Source organism: Lissotriton vulgaris, chromosome 3_1 (assembly GCF_964263255.1).
Source record: "Lissotriton vulgaris chromosome 3_1, aLisVul1.2, whole genome shotgun sequence".
Lineage (NCBI taxonomy): Eukaryota > Metazoa > Chordata > Amphibia > Caudata > Salamandridae > Lissotriton > Lissotriton vulgaris.
Genome location: NC_141689.1, coordinates 911,340,325 through 911,355,113, shown reverse-complemented (window position 1 = coordinate 911,355,113; position 14,789 = coordinate 911,340,325). Strand labels below are relative to the sequence as shown.

General features: G+C 46.2%; 1 protein-coding gene across 1 annotated transcript in view; it reads right to left on the bottom strand.

Moving 5' to 3' along the window:
• Positions 1-14,789, bottom strand: part of SMC5 (structural maintenance of chromosomes 5) — a 628,567-nt gene that overhangs the window by 257,155 nt on the left and 356,623 nt on the right. Inside the window, exon 17 of the mRNA XM_086961254.1 lies at positions 3,859-3,981. Coding sequence (XP_086817380.1) covers positions 3,859-3,981 — 123 coding nt within the window. The remainder of the gene's footprint in view (positions 1-3,858; positions 3,982-14,789) is intronic.

Here is a 14,789-nt window from a genome sequence, read left to right as displayed (position 1 = left end):
CACCCTTTTCCCCGAAGCATCAATAAGTTAAGATAATTTATCCGGGGGTGGAGCATCTCCTGCAGTTTGGGAGTTGGTTCTTTTCCTTGCATTGGAAAAAACCATGGCGTCTAATGTTAATTGTCCCCTTATATATACACACCGGGTCCAATGGCGTTGGCTAGTATTTCTTATCTACCCTGGGGGTATAAATACGAGCCCTGACTGGGTCGTTAAAGATGTCATCTACATGTCTGATCATCCCTTTGAGCATGGGTATTGTGTGTAATGACTTGTGAGTGCTACTAAGGGTTTCAAGGAAGAAATCCTCTTCTAGGGATTCTTTATGTAGCTGCACCCCATGGTAGTTGCCAGCTGTACCCAGTAATTCAATGTAGCCTACACCGTCGTCCGGTGGAGAGGGCTTGTGAGGGTAGAAGTCAGGATCATTGTCTGTGGGCGAATTGGTGTTGTAGTTGCCCCATGGGTCTTGTAGTGGGTGATCATCATCCCCATCATCCTGGTTCTCAGGTGTATGTGGTGGTGAATGCTCAGGTGAAATTGGTTGAAAATGAGGGAAAGGAGGTGATGGAAGAGGAGAGGGGAAGGGTTAGTTCCAACAGTAGTTCTTCAAGGAATGTGATATTCCTCTTCTGTATCAGTCCTTCTCTTTAAAGTCACTTTAGTGGTGATGTGTCCAGTATACAACACTTTCTGTTTTAGATCCGGTTTGTCGTTCGGAGCGTCGAAACTGTGCTTTTTTGGTGATTTTGGCACATCTGACTGTTTTGGTGCCGAAGGTTTCGGTGCCGGAGTCTTAGGCGCTGGTGTCTTCAGATCCGATGTGTGTTTCACTGTCGATTGATGTGGGTCTGAGCTGGACTTGTGTTTCGACTCCGAAGGTCTGGGCTCGGAGCTCGTTTTCGGGTTAGTCCTTTCGGAGCCATAAGGCATTTTAGTAGCCTTCGGTGTCGAGCCAGAAGGCGGGGCGTCGGAAGCGTGGTCTCGGTGCCGACCGGGGCCCGAGGGCACGGTTGGAGCGGAGCCTTATTTTTACGTGGAGTTGGATCTTGGGACGAGGGGGGTCTGTACTCGTCGGATGTCTCCCTCTTGGTCAGAGTCGAGCTCTGAAATGGGAATCAACTCATGCTCCTCCTTGGTTCCCATGGCCTCCCCAGCCTCTTTGTCCAATTGTTGCCCGAAGATGTCCGGAATGGAGCTTGTGTGCTGGATCTGCATGTCGCAACGTCGAGCCTGACGGTTGCAAAGTGTTTTCTTGGAGCGGAAAGCCTGGAATGCGTTGCAGTCCTGTTCTCTGTGTTCATGAGGCAAACAAGGTTACACACTTTGTGGGAGTTGGTGTGCAGGTATTTCGCGTGACACTGAGGGCAGAATTTGAAGGGAGTTTGTTTAATCGAATGTGGGTCAGCCAGACAACCTTCCACAGCTTTCCACTCAAAAGATTGTTTTAATACAATACATTGATAGAAAAGGAGACGCAATTGGAAACAATACTTTAGAGGGGGAGTGTCTTGCGCACAGAAGGTAACCGAAGGAAAGGTGTCGAATCGGAAGACAGTAAATCACGTCTGAACCAGATGTCGGAAAAAACAAACTAACAATGGAGTTGATGACTATGTGCACTATCACCGAAAGGAGGAGTCACCTACCTTGTGACTGGAAAAGACTTCTCCGGAGATAAACAAAGTGCAATCATCCGGACCCAACACTAGATGGCGGACTGTGCACAGCATGTGATCTATAGAGCTCAGGTGCCTCGAACATGCATTTCCTTTAGCATTACGTCCATGTTTTAGCAATGGATGTTCTTGGAAATTCTCTCCTGTGCCAAAGTATTCCATAATGACAAGGAACTTGGATCACACAACTCAACAGAATTACAGGATCTCCTTTCCTCCCTCAAAGTTAAAATAATTTTATTGTACAATTATTTAAAATTATAAAAAAATTAAACAAAAACAGGATAATTAATAAAATTACGCCCCTTACACAGCAGACACCACCACAATGTTCAGCAGTAGTTTGTGGAAATGCCTGCAATGGGCCCCATTTGTATCCGACATTTCTATGCAGGGCTTACGGTCACATATCCAGGGCCCCTCCTTGTACCAGTTTCCGGGGATGCTCACCATTAGGACCCATAATATACTAAATGTCTGAGCGTTCACTGTGATTAGTAATTGATCTGGTGTCCCTCAGAGCTTGTAAAGTGCGTTGTGCTGGTAACTTGACATATTTATGCGCTCAACCGGTGATGCTCCAAGTTATGACTCAAATTGTACATAAGTCCATTCCTTACCATGTATTCTCTTGTTGAATCATTTGCTCCCCTCCTATGTCGCTATGTATTAGCTGACACCTAGGATTTTTAACTGGCCTTGTTATGTGAGCCCTATTTGATTCACGATCTGTTTTATACTTCCATTTGACTTATGTACTGCACTGTTACCTTCCTTTCCCTCAAATTGGTAAGCGCTCTGTAATCCCTCAGGATCAAGTTTGCGCTACATAAAACTTTATAAATAAATAAATGATGGTACGGTGCTTTGTTCTGTGCATTCATTGTATTTAATCTTTGATCCGGTATCGTTGGGAGCTAGTAAAGCATCCTCCCCCAATAGAACCAATTCTTGAGTGGCCTATCTTTGAAGAAACCAACTCCTACAGAATATCATATGTATGGGATGGTTTCGCTTCAAGCACTGCAAGCATAAAGAAGGAAACTCTAATTTTTTATAATCCATGACTAATGGATAATGCATAAGCCCAAGAATAGGCAGTGGGGGTTGGAGATCGTATCTCCTGACTAAAAATCACCCAAGGTACCAAAAATGCTTGGAGATATTGTGCAGGAACAGCTTTCCGATCAATCCAGGAGGAGAAAATTAGTGACTTAAAAAAACGCTAGCAGACAAGTGGTGGGTCAGAGTAATACATTTATCCAGGTTTTCAATGATTATTTATTTTGTGCTGTAGAAAACGGTCCCATAGTTCTACCGTACAGCAATTGCATTCCCTGTGTTGAGAACAAGGGAAACTGGGTTACAGAAATACAAAATGTCTTCTAAAATGCCCTGAAAAACAATGCAGAGATACAGATAATTGCCATAGGAAATTCATATCCTGAAACTCAATTTAAGATTCTAGGACTGCTTTACTATAAAGCGGTTGCTCTTAGAAAACATTGTAATGTACTGAAAAAGCATTGGTGTTGGAAAACATGCTCTAACAACCAAAAGAGCAGGAGGCCAGGGGGCAGACATCAACACTGGCCCACAGTGGGGATCACAGTTACATTGCACAGAGGAATATTCACAAAAACTGCATCAGGATATGGCAGGATGAGGATGGCACAAGGAAATAGAGGTTGGGATACTAGGAGGTGGCTACATGGTATCTCGGTGTATTTGGCTTTATTAATATTGTATTATATTTGTATTTTATTCTGTGTTTTAAACTTCCTTTCGCGTTAAGGTGCCTTAAAGACATTTAATTACATTGGGAAGCTACAATCCCTGGAAGCTGATGGATACTGTACTATAGGGTTTGGGGGGGGGGCAAGTTAGGCAGATGCTCTGCAAATATTGTGTATAGAGGAACCCAGAGATGTAAACTAATTGACTGTACCAATTTGTAATTCTACTTTTCCGAAGCTAATCATGTTTGACCCTACATCTGTATTTCATTCTGGGCGCCCAATGCGTTTCATAGTTTAAAGTCGATTACAGAAATGAATCACAAAAAGAAAATGCATCAGTGACTTTTAAATTCTAATATATCACTTCCAACGTGTTTAGAAAATGTCAAGCATGGGATTGTACTTTCAGTTCATAATACATCACGTTTATTTTTTTTTACCTCCAGGTCCCTTAATTGTGATGTTGCCGCTTTATATTCCAACTCCAACCTATTTTTCTCTGAGGACACTGTTGTGCTCTCGAGCACCATTTCCACTTTCTGCAGGTTTAAAGCCATACAACTCTTTAAAAAAAGAAAGAAAAAAAGATTAGAAAGTTGTGAATAAATAGAGAGGCTGGCACAAATGTGTCATTATACGGAGATAAATAATGTTATTTATCACAGAAATATGTGGGCTCTAACCCTTTCCCATTCTTTATATGATTAGGCTTTCTTCTTGAATGATATGGCTGAAGAACAGGCAATAACGCAGAAAAAAGCTTAAGCACAAGCATAATGGAGCGCTGTATCCAGGTACCACAATCACACTCGTGCCAGGTGCGACCCTCGCACTCCTGCCAGGTACTCACTTGGCTCTTTTTCTCTCCGTCTATCAGAAAGGAAACCAGAGCAGTCTCTGAGAAGATCATACAACATGCTGCTGAAAGGATGTTGCACACCCGGAAACAGAGAACACCCTGCAGTCTATTTTTGATTTAGCTCCAATTAACGCACAAGTTACTTACCTTCAGTAACAATACATCTATAAGAAACAGTAGTTAGTGTTAGATTCCTTACCTTAGAATATCCCCAGGCGTCAGACTGGATCCGGAAAGTTTTGCGTAGCAGTACCCCTGCGAGGTGGTAGGCATAGTCTGCGGCTCCGCATCCGGCGTCAGGATCGCCGGGATGACGTTGGAGTACTTAGACGCTGCCCTCGTGCGCTGATGTCAGTTCTTACATAGCTTTCCGCGCCAGGAACGCAGAGCCATGCCAGAGACTGACACTGGTGCCATAAAAACTAGGGCCCTCAAAGGGAAAATACTTAAACCCTAGATATCGGTTCGCAGAACGGGGAAGATGGGTGGGGCGGTAAGGAATCTAACACTAACTACTGTTTCTTACAGATATATCGTTACCGAAGGTAAGTAACTTGTGCATCTGAAAGAAACAGGTTAGTGTTAGATTCCTTACCTTAGAATAGATACCCCAGCAATACCAACCCCGGTGGTGGGTCTGCGAACCAAGATCACACCAGAAAGTCCTGGAGAACGGAACGGCTGAAAAAACCGTCTCTCCGGACTTGGCTGTCCAGGCAGTAGTGTCTACCAAACGTGTGCAGCGAGGCCCACGTAGCTGCCTGACAGATGTCCTGCAAGGGGACTCCCTGACCCAGGGCAGTAGTAGCCGCCGTGGCCCGAGTGGAATGGGCCCTCAGCCCAACAGGGGGCTCCTTTCTAGCCAAGGAGTAACAGACCTTTATGCACAACGCAGCCCACCGAGAGATGGTTCCTTTGGGCACCGCCCGTCCCTTCTTCACGCCCACGTAGCCAACAAAGAGCTGGCCGTCCACCCGGAACTGGCGTGTGCGATCGAGGTAGAAGGATAGCGCACGTTGAGGTTCCGTGACAATTGTAAGTGGTGTTTTCGACTCACACGAATATGGTCGAGTCTAGTATCTATGAACCGCAAATGACGAGTTTAGCAAGTGTGCGCAGTTTCGCTGTGCTAACTTAAACCGTTCGTTTGTTATGTGGGTTTGTCATCTGTACCCACGGGTTCCATCTTAGATACGGCATCCATTTTGTCTCTTGCCCTCAAGTAGCCAGCGAACGGACGCTGTCCGCTTCGCGACCCTGGGACTCCCAAGATATTTGCGGAAGACACATGTTCTTTGAAAGTGTCTTTATGACGAGGGGGATGCTACTGTAAGGCAGATGGCGCCGCTCGAGGCTCATCTTGCCGCACGGGCTTATTGTCTCAGCCGTGCATCTCATTAGGCACGTCCCTTTGATGCCTGTATCTCGTGCTTCTCGACACTCCCCTTTTACACCCTTTCCGATCTCCCCACTGTTTCCGTCTTCCTCTGCACCTGTCTTCGTTCCTGTTTCGATCTACTTTACTGCTGATTGGAATTTGCTAATGGTGGGAAGATGGGTTTTTACAGTTGGGAACCGCCAAATGTTTCCGCACTTATGTTCCGGATCTTGTGTGTTTCAAAGTGATCTAAGCGACCCCTCTGAGAGCGACTTGTGGGAACCAGGTTGTAAACTATTGTGTATCATGTTATCCTATGGGTAGAAACTGTATAAAAGGAGCGATCCACAAATACAATTTGAAGCAGTCTCCCCGAACTACACTCGATGTACTTCCTGTGACTTCTGTGTTCCCTGCAGTAAATAAACCTTGACTCTTTGACGCCGAAGGAAGTGTCCCGTGTCTCTGTGACTTGTACGCCGGAGCAGGTTACCCACGAAGGTTTCAGGTGTTGTGCCCTGGCACCGCTGGGTCCAAAGAACCCAGTCCTTCAGTTGGCGCCCAACGTGGGGCTGCATCAGTGGTACCGGTCCAAGCCTGACGATCGTGAGGAACTTCGTGTGAAATCTCCGAGGGAAGGTGCACCCCGCTTCATCGATCCTGTTGTCGAAATAAGTGGCCCGAAGACTTTTCCCGCGAAGATTCCCGCCTCCTAACGGCTGCGACGGACTGCTACCCTGACTGTAGACCTGTTTTGGCGCCTGGCGTAGACCTTGGTATAGCGAGACGATTAGACGGGCCTTCCTGAGGACGCCATTGATCTTTGAGTTAAGTATTTGTGGGTCGCTCCCAGAGTTCTTGGTTGTAGACACTTTAGCGAGTGTCTTTGTTGTAAACACTTTAGCGAGTGTTTTTGTTGTAGACACTTTAGCGGGTGTCTTTGTTGTACACGCTGTGTGAGTGTTTTTGTCGGTGACACTTTGCTAGCGTACTTTGTTGTTGTTGTATTTGTTTGACGACTGCAGCCGCCAAAGACCGAGGGTTTAGTTCTTGCTGGGACTTGGTAAATCCCGTAACCCTTGAAGTTTGTGAAACTCGGCTAGTGTGCAAGATGCCTGGTCGCAGTACTTTGTTCAGTTGCTTTAGACCTTGTGGTGCGGATTCCCTGCTGGAGGACTCGTGTCCGATACCTCCGGTTGGAACTCCTACTTATGACCTATATAGCAAACATGGGCTAGGCCCGATTGCTTTTAACGATTATTGGATCAAATATACAAAGAAAGACGGCGATCTTCGTTGGCCACCTCACGGTAGCTTCGAAGCGTCGATCTTAGATAATTTGGAAATGAAGTTGTTCGAACGTAAATCAAGGCCGGCCATGTTTGATGCCTTTCGGTTCTGGCGCAAAGAAGCCCGACAGAAAGAGATCAGACAAAATAAACGTAGTCAGCGAGATACTGTTGCTACTATAGTGAAGAAAGCTGAGCAGTTTCAGCGTGATAAGGAGGATAAGGATAAGGAAGTGTTTGAGAGATTACAGCGTATGTCCATAGACAAATGCTATCCTGCTTTGCCTACGGAGTCGGATAAGAAGGAAGAGGCAGTTGAGGATTCTTTAATGTCCTATCTTATGAAGTCGCCACCTCCGTACGTACAGGGTACCGCAGCTCCTGTGGTCCCTGCCGTACCTACTCTCCCACTTGTTATTCCTCCGCCTATTCCTCAACCTGCACCCGCTCTTCCGACTGTTCCTGCTCCTGTGCCTGTTTCTATTCCTACTGCTCCTCCGCTTCCACATACTCCTGTTCCCGCTACTGCTCACGCTACTGCTCCTGTGTTGTTAACCCCTGTTGCTGCTAACGTCTCTACTCCTTCTCTTGTTAGTCCTGTGTCTTACTCTTCTCCCTCTACTCGTAATCGTGATTCTCCCCTTGCGACAAACTTCTTTCAGTCGCTCGGACCTGTTTTTGGGTCTGCAGGTTCTGATGGTCCACAGAGACGTAGCCAGCTTCCTGGTAATAGAGAACGTGTTGCGCTATACAATATGGCGATGGGTTGGATGATAAACCCTGTTAGAAATCCACCTCGTGTTGTCCTCGAAACGTTTGATCAATTCAACATACCTACTCAGAGATATGTGTTTGATGAAATGTGCAAGTTCTTACATGATCAGATAGCGGCTGTTGCGCCTGACGAGGTGCTGACCGCCCTGTCTAATCTTCGGCTTCAGTTCGCAACTGGACTGATAGTCGATACTAATGTCCGACGTGCTATTGAACGGTTGCTATCTCTTCGTCCTGCTCCTATTCCTCATGCATTGTTCGTTAAGGACATTGAACAACGAGATGGGTCTGGCCAATATCCTATGCGAGAAGTTCCGCCAGTTTGGGTACCCGCTGATAATACTAATGCTAATGCTCCAATACCAGCACATTTCCAGAGAGTGTGGATACACCTCCCTTGGAAACGATCGGAAGTGCTTCAGGTGAAACAAACTTTGCCTGATCCTCGCAAAAATCCTGCGGGGTATTACAAAGAATTATCGCAGCTCGTAGACGCTACGATAATGAATCTGGCCGATATCGACATGTTGTTTGGCAATGTTGTACCGCAACCAGTATGGGCCAAGATTCGTCACCAAGATCACGCGAATGAATTAGGTGGTGATTGGGCTGCCATTACAGCGGCAGACGCTGGACAAGTGGCTGCTACTAAACCCGATCAGTTGATTGAACTTCTTCCCCAGCGAATCATTACGTTAATGAAAACGCTTATGCCAGCTATGAGGGTAAATTGGGACAAGTTGTCAGCCTGTAAGCAGAAGAAAGATGAGAGTGTTTCAGACTTCTTTACGAGGTTCGAGGAAACATTCGTCGATCATAGTGGGCAGGATATGGGTACTGAGGGTGGACAAAGGTTGTTTGTGGATAAATTTGTATCGAACTTATTGCCCGACTTGTGCAATAAATTGAAAAATTCAGAAAGTTCATGGGCCGTTTCTACCTCAGCTCAGATATTGGCTACGGCACAATATTACGAAAATAGAGAAAAAGAGGAAAATGACCGTGCCGATAAAAAGACGAAAGAGCTGAAAACTAAAGTGTTGTTACAACAAGCATATCCGCCGCGTTCTAATCAGAATGCGCCTCAGCAGAATAGATCGCAGTCGCAATCAAATCGATCGCAGCCGCGTAATGATTCATCTTTTCAGAGATCTTCGTTGGGGTACAATCAATGTGCTTATTGTAGACAGGAGGGACACATTAAATTCAATTGTCCTGCTTTAAATGACCGTAGTGGTGGTAATTCGTCTAGAGGAGGTCGTGGTGGTTCACAGAACGCATCACGTGGTAGAGGTCGTGGTGCTCAGAACGACCGTTCTGATAACTCGTCAAATTCTAATAATTGTTTTGACCAACGTGGATCATCGCAAGGACGATCTGCGCAGTACAATGTAGACGATTATTACGTCGATCAGGGAACTGACGATAGTAATTACTAGGACAGCCAAAGACAAGGAGAGGGAGTGGTATCAGTTCCGGTTGATCAGAGAGGGCCTTACGTCGCAGTTGCTACATCGGGCGTCGTTGAGCCTTTTCTGTTGGACACTGGTGCAGCGAAAAGTTCTATCATGCATTCGAAACTCCCTGGCGCACCTTTGTCTGGCTTAACAAATGTATCTGTTGGATTCTCTGGCGCCCCCGTTAGCAATCCAGTTTCGCGCCCTTTGCCCCTTAAAATTGGGCCTCGTGAGCTCGAAGCTCCGTTGATTTTAACCACTGGTTGTGGTGAAAATCTTTTGGGTCTGGATTTGCTTAAACGCTTGTATGCGACTTTGTATTGTTCTCCTGCGGGTATAAAGCTTACGTTCGGAGAGAAAGTAGTCTCTCCCATGTATTTGTCCCTCGATAAGCTTCCACCGGAATTGGATTCTCTTCCTGCATCTTTGTGGGCGACGGGTCCAAACGACGTGGGCCTACTTGATATCTCCCCTTATGTTGTTCAGTTGAAATCGAATGTGCGATTGCCACGTATTCCCCAATATCGTATCTCCCTGGATGGTGAACGAGCTTTGTTAGCGATCATCTATGATTTGATCGAGAAAGATGTCATTGAAGAAACTCGGGGAAACGTGTGCAATAGTCCTGTACTGCCCATTCTTAAACGTACTGATCCTACCAAACCGCCTGTTTATCGTTTTGTTATTGATTTACGGGAGGTGAATAAAATTGTGGTTCCTCAATTCCCTGTTGTGCCTGACATTACGGCGCTACTGACTCTGATTCCAGCTACGGCTTCATGGTTTTCGGTGATTGATTTGAAAAATGCGTTTTTCAGCATCCCGATTGCCGAAGAGAGCAGGGACCTTTTCGGTTTCTCTCTTGGTGGACGTAGCTTCCGGTTCAAACGCGCTCCTCAGGGCTACTGTGAAAGTCCATCGATTTACAGTCAAGCTTTGAAGGGTCAACTAGATGCGTTTAGGTTGCCGGTTGGTGCGGCTTTCATCCAATACGTCGACGACTTATTGGTGGCTGCTGATACTCAGGACATTTGCAAAATTGCTACAGTGTCGTTGCTGCAACATCTCTGTGAGTTAAATCACAAGGTGTCACCTTCTAAACTCCAATATTGTTGTCAAGAAGTAACCTATCTAGGTCACTTATTGTCAAAGGAGGGAAGGAGATTGACCCCAGAGAGAATTGCAGCGATTGCGCGCATGGCTGTGCCACAAACCCAAAGAGATGTGCGTGCCTTTCTAGGTATCACATCGTACTGCAGGCAGTGGATTCCTAATTTTTCATTGCTAGCGAAACCATTGGTGGCTCTTACGTGCAAGGATGTTTCGACTCCTTTACCATGGACGGAAGAATGTCAGAAAAGTTTTTCTGAATTACGTGATTCATTGTGTTCGGCCCCTGTGTTAGGTACCCCTGATTACAGCAAGCCGTTCACGTTATATGTTCACGAGAGGGAAGGTTGTGCTTTAAGCGTCTTAACGCAACCTTTTGGTGGTAAGCAACGTCCATGTGCATATTTTTCCTCGACCTTAGACCCAGTAGCTAGAGCATTGCCGAGTTGTTTGAGAGCAACTGCGGCAGCTGCGGTCTCCATCCGACAATCAGCAGGATTGGTCATGGATAATATGCTTACGGTGATGGTTCCGCATGCAGTCGATACTCTTTTGAACCGTACGAAAACTCAGCACTTGACGAGTGCGAGGTTATCTGGGTACGAATTGACGCTCTTGGCAAGCCACATTCAGATAAAACGTTGTAATGTCCTAAATCCGGCAACTTTGTTACCAATTAGTGCAGAGTCAGATGCAGTAACAGAACATGACTGTTACTTGCGTACAGAGGAGGAAACAAAAGGTCGTGTGGACCTTAAAAACACCCCATTGGAAGACCCGGATGGCATCCTGTATGTGGATGGGTCATGTTTTAAATTGCCGAATGGTGATGTGACTACTGCTTATGCTGTGGTGACATTGAATACTGTTGTTGAGACTGCGAGATTGAATCAGAATTCTGCCCAAGCTGCAGAGCTGATCGCTCTTACTAGAGCATGTGGATTAGCAAAAGGTAAACGTGTGAATGTGTACACCGATAGTCAGTATGCTTTCGGTGTAGCGCATAGTTTCGGACGATTGTGGCGAGAACGTGGTTTCTTGACGTCACACGGCACGAAAATACAGCATGGCCAGCTTGTGAACGATCTTTTGGATGCATTGACTTTGCCTGCTCAAGTTGCAATTGTTAAATGTAGTGCGCATCGTAAGGTGACGGATGATGTTGGTCGTGGTAATGCGTTTGCAGATGAGATTGCTAAGGAGACTGCCCGGAACCTTAGCACTCGAATGTATGTGACGAATTCGGTTAGGTGGCCTACAGAATCAAGTATGTGTGAGAATACTATAGAGAGTGTGAAAGCAATTCAGAATGAGGCCACCGACACTGAAAAGATGAAGTGGAAAGAAAGTACGGGAAGGTTGGATGTGAATGGTTGTTGGATTGATTTGTCAGATCAGAAAAGATGGATGTTGCCTGATGCGTATGTACTGGCCGTTGTGCAAATGGCACATGGGTTAGCACATATTAGCGCGAAAGGTATTTGCAAGTTGTTGGCTGATGTGTGGAAGAATGATGGAATTACTAAGTGTGCTGAACGTTTGGTGAAGAATTGTATGGTGTGTATAATGTACAATCCTGGCAAAGGAACCCCAACTCCCCCTGGCAGTTTTGCTCCTCCTTCGTATCCCTTTGAGGTGATCCAATTGGACTTCATCCATATGGAGCGATGCAATAACCTGAAATACGTTTTGGTTGTGGTTTGCGCATTCTCCCGATGGATCGAGGCCTATCCCCTCAAAGATAATACTGCTTTGTCTACTGCGAAAATCCTACTGAAGGAATACTTTCCTCGGTATGGAATGCCTAGAGTCGTGTGGTCAGATAACGGAAGTGAGTTTGTTGGAAGTGTGATGAGGAGTGTGTGTAAGGGCCTTGGAATTAATCAGAAATTCCACAGCGCCAATCATCCCCAGTCAGCTGGATTGGTTGAAGGGTACAATGGCACCCTTAAACTAAAATTAGCGAAGATCCAGGCTACGACTGGACTTTCGTGGCCTGACGCTTTGCCTCTAGCACTACTGTCAACTAGGGCGACTGTACACTCCCGAATAGGGCTTAGTCCCTATGAAATAGTGTTCGGCCGTCCTGCGAATGTGTGGGGGGTTCCTAGGCCAGGTATATTTGTTGATCTTGAGTACCCGATGTTGATTGACTACTTACATGACTTGACTGCTAAACTGAGGTTAATTCATCAACAGGTTTACGACGCCTTGCCGACGCAGACGGAGGGTCCAGGCCACCAGCTCCAGCCTGGTGATTGGGTTGTCACCCGAAATTTTTCGCGCAAGAAGAATCTGGACCCCCGCTTTGTTGGACCTCACCAGGTGCTTTTGGCCACGAGGACTGCCGTTCGTCTTGAGGGACGGAAGAACTGGGTACATGCTACCCATTGTAAGCGAGTCCCTATTCCTTTGCCGGCAGACCCGTGGGTGAGGAAAGGCATTGCGTCAACAGAAGCAGCGACATTGCCGGCGTTTGTACCTTTCAGTGACGCACAACTTGTTGGTGAACACTCAGCGCAGCAGAAAGCCATTGTTGGAACATTGTCAGCAAGAGACTCAAGACCAGACCAACGAACTGATCAGCAGGACGCTGTCTCTTCGACGGATCCTTTGTTCGACGAGCAGACACGTCCTGGGAAACATCGATATTCTCTGCGTTCTCATACTAAGGACAAATAAATTTTTGCTTGATTTGCTGAAACTGATAACTGCAATATCTTCGTTTCCCATGATCAACTTTGAACATTCGTATCATTGAAAATTGTTTTGTACATATATCAAGATTTTTTCTTGTATCTTTTTCCTTCCACAGCTGAATTATTTGTGCTAAATAAAATACATATTGTGTATTGAGGGCCGTAGGGCCGCGCGCGTACTTCCTTCTGGACAGTAGGTCTTGACGCTAGGTTAAAGGCCGTCGGTTCCTAGGAACTCCTGGGAATTGACTATTGCTGCACAGAACGAAGTGCGTCAAGAAACGTTGCGGACGGTCATAGGGAAATGGCATTTTCAAAGCTGAACGATTTGGAAGGAACGCAGGCGTATAGAGTCAAACTGCAGAAACTTAGTCGTACGAAATGTTTTGTATCCCAATTGTTTGTACTGTTTTTAACTGCTTCCGCATTTTTGGCGGGTGGGGTGTATTACACTATGTCTTACTTCTTACTTCCTACCCCTACTCCTACTCCTTACCCTAACATTACTTCTACTGCTTCTCCTCATTCCTTTCATATGTTACCAGAACACGAACAGGCTAGACGTGTAGAATTCCGCAACAATTCCTTTATCCAGCTCCTCCATCAGCATCAGTTAGTGGTTAACACTACTAATTGTTGGGTGTGTGGGTTGATGCCACATACTACGGGTAAGGGAATTCCATATCTGGTGTTACCGTATAGTTCCCAAGGGTCAGCTCGAGCATACCAAACAATGCTTCGAAGCGCACTAGGTTTCCACCCCTCTCCAGAACGTTCCCCCAAACCGGGTCCTACCTCATGGCAGTGGGTGGTATCGATGATAATACAGGATTTGGAAGATGAGATCCATGATGCTTATCTCATCCCTAAGGCAGAGGTACAAGCCTATAGGGCACCGAATAGAGGGGAATATAGTACGTTCACTAATGAAAAGCAGCTTAAAAGCTCGTCTCCAATATGGGTCGTACCCCACACTGGTAATCTTTGTCTTGTGGGTCGTGGCTCGCAAGCCTCACTTGGAGTAAGTGCTTGCACTGAAAGTTACGTTCTGTCAATGTCCCCGATCCCTGTGCTTCTGGCTGCCAAGGGTACGTACTTCATCTGTCATGATCGTGCATACACATGGTTGCCCGCAGACTTCATGGGCTCATGTTTTGTTGCAAATCTGTTGCCTCCGACGTTTACTGTAGATGCCGATTACCACAAGACTAGAGTTGTACGAGGCGTAATTAGTGAAGAGGATACTGCCGGTCAAGAGGCAGGAGACTTTTTCAAGGGTTTCCTCCCGTTTTGGGGACCTATGGTTAATAGTAGGAACCTGAGACATTTGACTCGAGTGGTAGAATCGACAGCTAACATTACTGCCAGTGCCCTTGGTAATATCACCACAGAACTTCAGGCGGAGAGACTTATGACATTACAAAACCGTATGGTTTTAGATGTTGTCTTAGCAGATCGCGGTGGGGTATGTAAAGTGATCCATTCGAGCTGTTGCATTTTCATTCCAGATAATGCTCCTACTGTCTATCAAGCCATCTCGAAGTTGCACAAGATCTCCGAATCCATACACGTGGATGTAGGGGATTGGACGCTACTTGGTTGGTTTTGGGGCCTGGTGTCGACTTGGGGTTGGAAGATTCTGACGATCATCGGGGTTGTGGTAGTGTTCCTGTTCACGTGTTGCCTTTGTGTGCAGTGTGGTCCTGCCTTATGTGGCCTCTGTGCTACAACGTGTATGAGACAACCATCTGTTACCAAGGGGACTCGGTTGGACAGAGCTATGCTACAACGACATCTTGATGGTC